This window comes from Salvelinus alpinus, chromosome 27 (assembly GCF_045679555.1).
Source record: "Salvelinus alpinus chromosome 27, SLU_Salpinus.1, whole genome shotgun sequence".
Taxonomy (NCBI): domain Eukaryota; kingdom Metazoa; phylum Chordata; class Actinopteri; order Salmoniformes; family Salmonidae; genus Salvelinus; species Salvelinus alpinus.
The window spans coordinates 6184826-6197610 of record NC_092112.1 but is presented as its reverse complement, the minus strand read 5'-3'; the positions used below and the strand labels follow the sequence as shown (position 1 = coordinate 6197610).

The 12785-nt window shown below is 45.7% G+C and overlaps 1 protein-coding gene across 1 annotated transcript in view; it reads right to left on the bottom strand.

Moving 5' to 3' along the window:
* LOC139555920 (runt-related transcription factor 2-like) overlaps window positions 1-12785 on the bottom strand; it is a 114302-nt gene that overhangs the window by 27076 nt on the left and 74441 nt on the right. The window contains exons 4-5 of the mRNA XM_071369293.1: window positions 11547-11723; window positions 10188-10349 (exon numbers count right to left, since the gene is read on the bottom strand). Of these exons, the coding sequence (XP_071225394.1) occupies window positions 10188-10349; window positions 11547-11723 (339 nt within the window). The remainder of the gene's footprint in view (window positions 1-10187; window positions 10350-11546; window positions 11724-12785) is intronic.

The window sequence follows — 12785 nt, the reverse complement described above, 5'->3', positions numbered from 1 at the left end:
CAGGTCATGAATGAGCATGTTTTCTGCCTAAAAACTGGAATTGATTATTTCAAGCACACAAAGTTGTCCTCTGTGTTACTGGACTTTAGAGATGCCTTTGGTACTTTATCACAGTCTAATGATCAATGGGGTGGCAGGTCGCCTAGTGGTTAGAGCGTAGGGGCGGCAGGTCGCCTAGTGGTTAGAGCGTAGGGGCGGCAGGTCGCCTAGTGGTTAGAGCGTAGGGGTGGCAGGTCGCCTAGTGGTTAGAGCGTTGGACTTGTAACCAAAAGGTTGCAAGATTGAGTCCCTGAGCTGACAAGGTAAAAATCTGTCGTTCTGCCCCTGAACAAGGCAGTTAACCCACTGTTCCTAGGTCATCATTTAAAATAAGAATGTGTTCTTAACTGGCTTTCCTAGTTAAATAAAATATGAATAACCTGAGGAAATACAATGGCCTTACATTATATCTAAACTAATACAAAGGCTCTTTTCTCCAAGTTATCTGTGGCAAGCAGATGTGTCTGAGTGTTGGAGTGTGCCCCTAACTATGTGTCTGAGTGTTGGAGTGTACCCCTAACTATGTGTCTGAGTGTTGGAGTGTACCCCTAACTATGTGTCTGAGTGTTGGAGTGTGCCCCTAACTATGTGTCTGAGTGTTGGAGTGTGCCCCTAACTATGTGTCTGAGTGTTGGAGTGTGCCCCTAACTATGTGTCTGAGTGTTGGAGTGTGCCCCTAACTATGTGTCTGAGTGTTGGAGTGTGCCCCTAACTATGTGTCTGAGTGTTTGAGTGTGCCCCTAACTATGTGTCTGAGTGTTGGAGTGTGCCTCTAACTATGTGTCTGAGTGTTGGAGTGTGCCCCTAACTATGTGTCTGAGTGTTGGAGTGTGCCCCTAACTATGTGTCTGAGTGATGGAGTGTGCCCCTAACTATGTGTCTGAGTGTTGGAGTGTGCCTCTAACTATGTGTCTGAGTGTTGGAGTGTGCCCCTAACTATGTGTCTGAGTGTTGGAGTGTGCCCCTAACTATGTGTCTGAGTGTTGGAGTGTGCCCCTAACTATGTGTCTGAGTGATGGAGTGTGCCCCTAACTCTGTGTCTGAGTGATGGAGTGTGCCCCTAACTATGTATCTGAGTGATGGAGTGTGCCCCTAACTATGTGTCTGAGTGATGGAGTGTGCCCCTAACTATGTGTCTGAGTGTTGGAGTGTGCCCCTAACTATGTGTCTGAGTGTTGGAGTGTGCCCCTAACTATGTGTCTGAGTGATGGAGTGTGCCCCTAACTATGTGTCTGAGTGATGGAGTGTGCCCCTAACTATGTGTCTGAGTGATGGAGTGTGCCCCTAGCTATGTGTCTGAGTGATGGAGTGTGCCCCTAGCTATCCGTTAAAAAAAGAAGGAAATTGTGCCGTCTGCTTTGCTTAATATAAGGAATTTGAAATGATTTCTAATTTTACTTTTGATACTTAAGTATATTTTAGCAATTACATTTACTTTTGGTAGTTAAGTATATTTAAAACCAAATAGTTTTAGACTTTTACTTAAGTAGTATTTTAGACTTTTACTCAAGTAGTATTTTACTGGGTGACTTTCACTTTTACTAGAGATACTTTCTGTTAAGGTATCTTTACTTTTACTCAAGTATGACAGGTGGGTACTTTTTCTACCACTGGTGAGGTGAGACAAGTAGTCTCACTAACAGCACACATCCATAACCGTTCATTGATGTTGATGATAATGTGTTTTCCTGTGTGCCAAATACACCAGATGGTGTTGTGGGGGGAAGTCAGGGGGAGGTGCTCATTGTGGAAGTGGGGCTGCTCATGGTGTTGTGGGGGGAGGTGCTCATTGTGGAAGTGGGGCTGCTCATGGTGTTGTGGGGGGAGGTGCTCATTGTGGAAGTGGGGCTGCTCATGGTGTTGTGGGGGGAGGTCAGGGGGAGGTGCTCATTGTGGAAGTGGGCTGCTCATGGTGTTGTGGGGGGAGGTGCTCATTGTGGAAGTGGGGCTGCTCATGGTGTTGTGGGGGGAGGTCAGGGGGAGGTGCTCATTGTGGAAGTGGGCTGCTCATGGTGTTGTGGGGGGAGGTGCTCATTGTGGAAGTGGGGCTGCTCATGGTGTTGTGGGGGGAGGTGCTCATTGTGGAAGTGGGGCTGCTCATGGTGTTGTGGGGGGAGGTCAGGGGGAGGTGCTCATTGTGGAAGTGGGCTGCTCATGGTGTTGTGGGGGGAGGTGCTCATTGTGGAAGTGGGGCTGCTCATGGTGTTGTGGGGGGAGGTGCTCATTGTGGAAGTGGGCTGCTCATGGTGTTGTGGGGGGAGGTGCTCATTGTGGAAGTGGGGCTGCTCATGGTGTTGTGGGGGGAGGTCAGGGGGAGGTGCTCATTGTGGAAGTGGGGCTGCTCACAGAGACACGTACAAAGCTCTCCCTCGCCCTACATTTGGCAAATTTGACCAAAATTCTATCCTCTTGATTCCTTCTTACAAGCAAAAACTAAAGCAGGAAGCACCAGTGACTCGGTCGATACAGAAGTGGTCAGATAAAGCAGATGCTAAGCTACAGGAGTGTTTTGCTAGCAAAGACGGAATATGTTCCGGGATTCTTCCAAGTACATTGAGTAATACACCACATCAGTCACTGGCTTCATCAATAAATGCATCGATGACGTCGTCCCCACAGTGACCGTACGTACATACCCCAAACAGAAGTAATGGATTACAGGCAACATCTGCATTGAGCTAAAGGGTAGAGCTGCCGCTTTCAAGGAGCGGGACTCTAACCCAGAAGCGTATAAGAAATCCCGCTATGCCCTCTGTGGAACCTTCAAACAGGCAAAGATTCAATACATGACTAAGATTGACTCGTACTACACCGGCTCCAACGCTCGTCTTATGTGGCAGGGCTTGCAAACTATTACAGACTACAAAGGGAAGCACAGCCACAAGCTACCCAGTGACACAAACCTACTAGACGAGCTAAATTACTTTTATGCTCGCTTCGAGGCAAGTAACACTGAAACATGCATGACAGCATCAGCTGTTCCAGACGACTGTGTGATCCCGCTCTCTGTTGCCCCATATGAGTAAGACCTTTAAACAGGTCATCATTCACAAGGCTGCGGGGCCAGACGGATTACCAGGACGTGTACTGCGAGCATGCGCTGACCAACTGGCAGGTGTCTTCTCTGACATTTTCAACTTATCCCTGACTGAGTCTGTAATACCAACGTGTTTCAAGCAGACCACCATAGTCCCTGTGTCCAAGAACAACAAGGTAACCTGCCTAAATGACTACCGACTCATAGCACTCACGTCTGTAGCCATGAAGTGCTTTGAAAGGCTGGCCATGGCTTACATCAACACCATTATCCCAGAAACCCTAGACTCACTCCAATTTGCATACCGCCCAAACAGATCCACAGATGATGCAATCTCTATTGCACTCCACACTGCCCTTCCCACCTGGACAAGAGGAACACCTATGTGAGAATGCTGTTCATTGACTACAGCTCAGCGTTTAAAACCATAGTGCCCTCAAAGCTCATCACTAAGCTAAGGAACCTGGGACTAAACACCTCCCTCTGCAACTGACGGGCCGCCCCCAGGTGGTCAGGGTAGGGAACAACACATCTGCCACGCTGAACCTCAACACAGGGGCCCCTCAGGGGTGCGTTCTCAGTCCCCTCCTGTACTCCCTGTTCACCCATGACCGCATAGCCAGGCACGACTCTGACGAGTGGTAGGCCTGATCACCGACAGTGATGAGACAGCCTATAGGGAGGAGGTCAGAGACCTGGCCGTGTGGTGCCAGGATAACAACCTCTCCCTCAATGGGATCAAGACAAAGGAGATGATTGTGGACTACAGAAAAAGAAGGACCGAGCACGCCCCCATTCTCATCGACGAGGCTGTAGTGGAGCAGGTTGAGAGCTTCAAGTTCCTTGGTGTCCACATCACCAACCAACTATCATGGTCCAAACACACCAAGACAGTCGTGAAGAGGTCACGACAAAGAATATTCCCCCTCAGGAAACTGAAAAGAATTGGCATGGGTCCTCAAATCTTCAAAAGTTTCTACAGCTGCACCAGCGAGAGCATCCTGACTGGTTGCATCACTGCCTGGTATGGAAACTGCTCGGCCTCCGACCGCAAGGCACTACAGGGGGCCCCAATGATGTACGGCCCAGTACATCACTGGGGCCAAGCTTCCTGCCATCCAGGACCTCTATATCAGGCGGTGTCAGAGAAAAGGCCCTAAAAATTGTCAAAGACTCCAGCCACCCTAGTAATAGACTGTTCTCTCTGTTAACGCACGGCAATCGGTAACGGAACACAAAGTCGAGGTTCAAAAGGCTTCTTAACAGCTTCTAACCCCAAGCCATAAGATTCCTGAACAGCTAATCAAAGGGCTACCCATACCCCTCTTTTACGCTGCTGCTACTCTCTGTTAATAATCTATGCATAGTCACTTTAACTCTACCCACATGTACATATTACCTCATCTAACCTGTGCCCCCGCACATTGACTCTGTACCGATACCTCCTGTATATAGCCTTGCTTGTTATTTTACTGCTGCTGTTTAATTATTTGTTACTTTTATTTCAAATTTTTTGTAGTATTTTTCTTAACTGCATTGTTGGTTAATAAGAGCTTGTAAGTAAGCATTTCACTGTAAGGTCTACTACACCTGTTGTATTCAGCATTTCACTGTAAGGTCTACAGCTGTTGTATTCAGCATTTCACTGTAAGGTCTACACCTGTTGTATTCAGCATTTCACTGAGGTCTACTACACCTGTTGTATTCAGCATTTCACTGTAAGGTCTACTACACCTGTTGTATTCAGCATTTCACTGTGAGGTCTACTACACCTGTTGTATTCAGCATTTCACTGTGAGGTCTACTACACCTGTTGTATTCAGCATTTCACTGTAAGGTCTACTACACCTGTTGTATTCAGCATTTCACTGTGAGGTCTACTACACCTGTTGTATTCAGCATTTCACTGTGAGGTCTACTACACCTGTTGTATTCAGCATTTCACTGTAAGGTCTACTACACCTGTTGTATTCAGCATTTCACTGTGAGGTCTACTACACCTGTTGTATTCAGCATTTCACTGTGAGGTCTACTACACCTGTTGTATTCAGCATTTCACTGTAAGGTCTACTACACCTGTTGTATTCAGCATTTCACTGTAAGGTCTACTACACCTGTTGTATTCAGCATTTCACTGTGAGGTCTACTACACCTGTTGTATTCAGCATTTCACTGTAAGGTCTACTACACCTGTTGTATTCAACATTTCACTGTGAGGTCTACTACACATGTTGTATTCAGCATTTCACTGTAAGGTCTACCACACCTGTTGTATTCAGCATTTCACTGTAAGGTCTACTACACCTGTTGTATTCAGCATTTCACTGTGAGGTCCACTACACCTGTTGTATTCAGCATTTCACTGTAAGGTCTACTACACCTGTTGTATTCAGCATTTCACTGTGAGGTCTACTACACCTGTTGTATTCAGCATTTCACTGTGAGGTCTACTACACCTGTTGTATTCAGCATTTCACTGTGAGGTCTACTACACCTGTTGTATTCAGCATTTCACTGTAAGGTCTACTACACCTGTTGTATTCAGCATTTCACTGTAAGGTCTACTACACCTGTTGTATTCAGCATTTCACTGTGAGGTCTACTACACCTGTTGTATTCAGCATTTCACTGTAAGGTCTACTACACCTGTTGTATTCAGCATTTCACTGTGAGGTCTACTACACCTGTTGTATTCAGCATTTCACTGTGAGGTCTACTACACCTGTTGTATTCAGCATTTCACTGTGAGGTCTACTACACCTGTTGTATTCAGCATTTCACTGTAAGGTCTACTACACCTGTTGTATTCAGCATTTCACTGTAAGGTCTACACCTGTTGTATTCAGCGCATGTGAAAAATACAAAAAACAAAGCTGTTTGTTCATGGCTCAGGTGACTCAATTAAACAATGAGCTGGATATGTGTTTCTGCCAGAGGAGGCTGGTGAGAGGAGATATAGGAGGAATGAATGGAGAGGTATCAAACACAGCAGACATATGGAAACCATGTTTGACTCTGTTACATTTACTCCATTCCAGCCATTACAAAGAGCCCGTCCTCCTAAATCCCCTCCCACCAGCCTCCTCTGGTTTCTGCCGTACCCGTATCAGCGACACAATGCACTGGAATGGAAGCGATAGTTTCTATGAGCGAATCGGGCAGAAATGCAATGATCTGGGACTGGCAGAAAGCTAAACTCGTAGTAAACAGATGATCAGATTAGAAAAGGGGCAAATTTACTGTATTACTGTTCTGAGGTTTGACCACTTTGGTGAACTTAATTTCCTTGGTTTCGTGGAATGCAAAATAATATTTGCGGACAATGTCACAAAGTTCGACACCACCATCAAAACGAGAGCCTGTCAAAATATACCAAGTACTTTGATTTAATTTCGATTTAAGGCTGATCTTGTCAGGTTGTACAAATGGTACGAGACAAATCACCTGGACAGCTCCTCAGCTTTTTGTTCCAGCATGACACAGATGGTCCACAAAGTTACTGCAGCTGCAGTCCTCACCAAACCAGCCACAACAGCATCCATAGAGAGGTCATTTTCTGCACTGAAACTAATAAAGACACAGCCGAAACCGGACTGATGAAGGACGACTCTTATCCCTTGCCATCATCTCCATTGAGACTTGTGAAACTGAGGGCCAACGGGGAGTTTTACAGTTCAGTCACTTATGTCTTTACCCTGAAGGACAGATGGATGGACTTCATTATAAGTAAGTAAAAGTGTATATGGAGAGAGAGAGATGAACAAAGAGGAGGGAGAGATAGAGAGATGGAGGGAGAGGATGAAGTGAGATGGAGAGAGAGGGACATATTCTGTTGTTCGGACAATCATGGACGTTTTGAATACCCAGCATACATTGCGAAGGAGGCGTCGTATAAAGTGGTTTCTTTGTCCCTCAGTCTGTCATTATCCCGGTCCTGTTATTATCCAGAGTCCTCGTGGATCAAAGTCTCACAGCAAGGATAAAAAAAAAAAGATCTGTGCTAACCGCTGCTTAGGGAACCAGTCAGGTAGGCCACACCACTCAGCCCCAATATATCTACAGTCTACAGGAGAATGAATTAACAGAGGACAATAGACCCACGCTATGTGTCTGACAGACTGTAACAAACACATCCCAGCTAGCACATTGGAAGTTTGGAACAAATGTTTTTGGTTTCAAATTGGTTGTAGGAAAGAAACCATATGTTTCCTGACTGGTAAAACTGAACGTTTTTTTCATGTTCTTAGAGAACAGAAGTGAAAATTGTGCCTGTTCCGGGAACGTTTATTTTTAGGTTGCAGGGAGGTGCTGAGAACGTTTTACTCTGGTTCCAGGGAGGTTTTGACAACGTTTTACTGTGGATCCAGGGAAGTCCTGAGAACGTTTTACTGTGGTTCCAGGGAGGTTCTGAGAACGTTTTACTGTGGTTCCAGGGAGGTTCTGACAATGTTTTACTGTGGATCCAGGGAGGTCCTGAGAACGTTTTACTGTGGTTCCAGGGAGGTTCTGAGAACGTTTTACTGTGGTTCCAGGGAGGTTCAGAGAACGTTTTACTGTGGTTCCAGGGAGGTTCGGAGAACATTTTACTGTGGTTCCTTTAAAGGTTTCCTGGGAGGTTTTAGTAAGAGGTTTTGAACTCCAAGCACAGATAGGACACATGGTGTCATGACACGGCCCTTTCTGGGTATAGATCATGGCTTCCCACTCTCTCTTACACCCAGGGTCTGTTATCTCAGGTCATAAATTCCTGGTGGAGACACTCTCCCCTGGCCATGCAGAAAGAGAGACACAGAGAGAACAAAGGATTTCACGTGGCGAACTCCTAAATCCCCCAAATGGGAATTTGAAACAAAATGTCCACTTATGGGAATGGTCCATGGACACTTAAGGGACGGGTATGACGAGTATGTTTCATTTGGTGACCTCAAAGAGGACAGGAAACACACATAACTATATCTCTGAATGTGTACGTTTCTCAATTATGGGGTTTGCATCTAATTCTTGTATAAAATGAATGAGTAAAGATGAAACTATTTGTGAAATGATGTAATGTGATGTTAAACCTTTAATGTGAGAGAATTGTATTCCTTTCAAAGTTTAACTAAGTCAATGGCCCGCCCCCGTGAGCACAGACATGATCAGGCGTCATAGAACCGCCATTTTTATTGTTACGAATAAAACCCTCTCCTGAGAAAATCCTCTTCAGACCACGCATACCTTGGTGTCAGCTGAGGTGGCACCGGTTGGAGTACCAAGACTGAGCAAACCCACAGCATGAGCTGTTATTGCGAATAGTTTAGACCTAAACATACCATGTGGAGCATCGGATACACGGCTGGAAATGGTTAAACTCTGAGAATATCGATCCCTACGGGATAAGAGAAAATCTTAGATACTAATTACTAGTCTGCAGCTAGAAATTATGTAAACCTGGGATGCGAAAGACCGACAACCGCCGACAACATCTATTCTATGAGAACATTTCGGAATGGTACTCTGAAGTATCCATTCTAACCACGAAAGACGTTGATCTTCAGGGAAGCAGAGAGAGAAGAACTGACTCTCCAGCAGACCGGATTCCAGAAAAGATTAGAACATCTGGGCGTAAATATGTATATTGATTGCAGTATTATTGATTACTCCCAAATGAGTGAGCGTTCATGTGCAAAGGATTAGCATTTCAATAAATATAGTAGCATAGTGTGTTGTGATCCCCTTTGTCTTTCCCGCTCTTGCTCAATCCACAGCCACTTCCCTTTGTCCACCAAGCAGTCATATCGGCTTACCCCACTAGGGAATCTTCCCTATCGTTTGTTAGTAACAGATCTACTGTTTGTTTGTTTATGCATTTCTGTGATTATTTAGTTCGTTAGTAAATAAATGATTAAGCCAATGGGTTTATGGATGATTCATGATTCATAGTAAAGGCTGGGTTCGTGCCGATAACCAACAATTTAAGACGTTTGGAATGAGACTAACCTGAGGTAAAGAATAATTCATTCATTGGAAGACTAATTGATCAGATATTAAAATATCTGAAGAATTATATCAGGAAAATTATAACTTTGTAATCTGAATATTTTCCTTGGTGCCCCAACTTCCTAGTTAATTACATTTACATGATTAGTTTAATCACGTAATAATAATTACAGAGAATTGATTTGATAAAATAACAGTCTTCACTTTTAATGATGCCAAAGACACGACAATGGGAGAAAAAATTTTTAGGCATTAATTATGCAAACCCATTTATTTTTGTGACACCAATAGTCTTCTGTTCTCTATCCATGGAATTAGTCCACTGCACCACCAGGATGCAGCTAGCATGCCGACATGTTTTTTAACTCATACAAAGCTGTTATTTTTGTCTATTCAAACAGACCCCATTTCAAAGGAATCAAGCACTCATTAAGACCAGGTGTGGCCAATTAGTGGGCGCGGCCAACACACCTGAACACACATAACAAGATAGAGGAAAGAGAGAGTTTTGTTGAAGAACGGAATGTATATGTTTATGATTTTATATATCTTGTTTTTTATGGAAAGTTTCCTTAACGTTCTCAGAACAATTCGAGAACTTGACTTTAAATACAACCATGAGTAAACCTGGACGAAACGTTCCCACAGAAGAAAGTTGTTTCTTAATGTTCTCTGAACTATTTGAGAACGTTCTCAATGTCAAACCAGTTGGAGAACGTTCCTAGAACATTACCAAAATGAAATGTAACCATGTTTGAACTTTTGGGAAAAATGTTACAGTAATGAAAATAAAATAGAGAATTATGTTTTTTTGGCAAGTTCCTTAAATGTGCTTAGAATGTTCCAATGGTCAAGCAACTATCCTGCACCATCGCCAGAAAGTTGTGGGAAGGTTGTATGATAAATAACCATAGGACAACCACGCTCTCACCAAGCTCTAAGAACCATATGGTTCTCAGAACATCATGTGCTAGCTGGGGTAGAAGTAGCTATTTTGAAATCCAACAGAGTTAAAGAGAAACCAATCACAGAGCAAATGTCATTTAATCTGATTCTTGGTGTTATTGTTTATTTATAGTGTGTGTGAGAGTGTGTGTGTGCGTACGCGTCAGTGTTTGTGTGTTTGTGTTACCTGGCATGCGGCGGGGCGGGTCAGTGATGTTGGGCAGGCCGGTGGCTCGGCTGGAGGAGAGGGGCGTGGTGGAGTGGACAGACGGGGAGGTCATAGGACTCAGGTAGGACGGGTAGGGCTGCTCATACGACCAGGAAGGAGATGACTGAGACTGGCGAGGGTCTGGAGGAGAGAGGAGGAGAGGGATGGTTGGAGAGGAGGAGGAGGGGAGGGATGGTTGGAGAGGAGGAGGAGGAGGAGAGGGATGGTTGGAGAGGAGGAGGAGAGGGGATGGTTGGAGAGGAGGAGGAGGAGAAGGATGGTTGGAGAGGAGGAGGAGGGGAAGGAGGAGCAGAAAGAGTGTGTGCCTTGTTAGCTAGTACTGCATAGCTGTTTGTTTCTCTGTTGTCCAGTGGTCCACCTCGACAGGGCCGATGTCATAGATACTATACAGACAACTACAGAACTAGAACATAAAAGGCTGTGAGGGTTTAATGTTACGGTCTCACCTGCTATTGAGAAGGTTAGAAGGGTTAAATGTTATGGTCTCACCTGGTATCTGTGTCTGTCCCTGGGGTTAGAGTGGTTCAAGTTATGGGCTCACCTGGTATTGAGAAGGTTAGGAGGGTTAAGTGTTATGGTCTCACCTGGTATCTGTGTCTGTCCCTGGGGTTAGAGGGGTTAATGTTACGGTCTCACCTGGTATTGAGAAGGTTAGGGGGTTAATGTTATGGTCTCACCTGGTATCTGTGTCTGTCCCTGGGGTTAGAGGGGTTAAAGTTACGGTCTCACCTGGTATTAAGAAGGTTAGAGGGGTTAAAGTTACGGTCTCACCTGGTATCTGTGTCTGTCCCTGGGGTTAGAGGGGTTAAAGTTACGGTCTCACCTGGTATTGAGAAGGTTAGGGAGGTTAATGTTATGGTCTCACCTGGTATTGAGAAGGTTAGGGGGGTTAATGTTATGGTCTCACCTGGTATTGATAAGGTTAGGGGGGTAAATGTTATGGTCTCACCTGGTATTGAGAAGGTTAGGGGTGTTAATGTTATGGTCTCACCTGGTATTGAGAAGGTTAGGGGGGTAAATGTTATGGTCTCACCTGGTATTGAGCAGGTTAGGGGGGTTAATGTTATGGTCTCACCTGGTATTGAGCAGGTTAGAGGGATTAATGTTATGGTCTCACCTGGTATTGAGAAGGTTAGGGGTGTTAATGTTATGGTCTCACCTGGTATTGAGAAGGTTAGGGGGGTTAATGTTATGGTCTCACCTGGTATTGAGCAGGTTAGAGGGGTTAATGTTATGGTCTCACCTGGTATTGAGAAGGTTAGGGGTTAGGGTACTCACCTAACATCTGGGTGTTAGGGTTAGAGGTTAAAGACTCACCTGGTATCTGTGTCTGTCCCTGGTGGTTGAAGGAGTTGGGTCCGGCGTTGAGTGGCTGTCGTTGGGACTGTGTCGGCATGGCAACCCTCATGGTTGTCTGTCTGATCCTCTCCAGCTCACTGAGACGGTCTGAGAACAGTACTGTTTTAGGAGACTCCTCTAGCTTCTGACGATGTCCTGTACAACAACAATAACAACGAGACGGTCTGAGAGCAGAACTGTTTTAGGAGACTCCTCTAGCTTCTGACGATGTCCTGTACAACAACAATAACAACGAGACGGTCTGAGAGCAGAACTGTTTTAGGAGACTCCTCTAGCTTCTGACGATGTCCTGTACAACAACAATAACAACGAGACGGTCTGAGAGCAGAACTGTTTTAGGAGACTCCTCTAGCTTCTGACGATGTCCTGTACAACAACAATAACAACGAGACGGTCTGAGAGCAGAACTGTTTTAGGAGACTCCTCTAGCTTCTGACGATGTCCTGTACAACAACAATAACAACGAGACGGTCTGAGAGCAGCACTGTTTTAGGAGACTCTTCTAGCTTCTGACGATGTCCTGTACAACAACAATAACAACGAGACGGTCTGAGAGCAGAACTGTTTTAGGTTCTGACGATGTCTTGATCACACACGCACATGTACGTACACACCCGCACATACACACACACACACACACACACACACACACACACACACACACTCCATACTAAATCCAATCTATACTTCTACCCTACTTTCCCCCCAGCCAACCATCCAGCCAGCCAGCCAGCCAGCCAGCCAGTCAGTAAGTCAGTAGCTACTAACTACGTCACAATCCTGTCCAACCTGCTGCCCAACCTGATGTCCAACCTGCTGTCCAACCTGCTGTCCAACCTGCTGTCCAACCTGCTGTCCAACCTGCTGCATCCCTGCTGTCCAACCTGCTGTCCAACCTGCTGTCCAACCTGCTGTCCAACCTGCTGCATCCCTGCTGTCCAACCTGCTGTCCAACCTGCTGCATCCCTGCTGTCCAACCTGCTGCCCAACCTGCTGCCCAACCTGCTGTCCAACCTGCTGTCCAACCTGCTGTCCAACCTGCTGTCCTCCCTGCTGTCCTCCCTGCTGTCCTCCCTGCTGTCCTCCCTGCTGTCCAACCTGCTGTCCAACCTGCTGTCCAACCTGCTGTCCTCCCTGCTGTCCTCCCTGCTGTCCAACCTGCTAACCAACCTGCTGTCCTCCCTGCTGTCCTCCCTG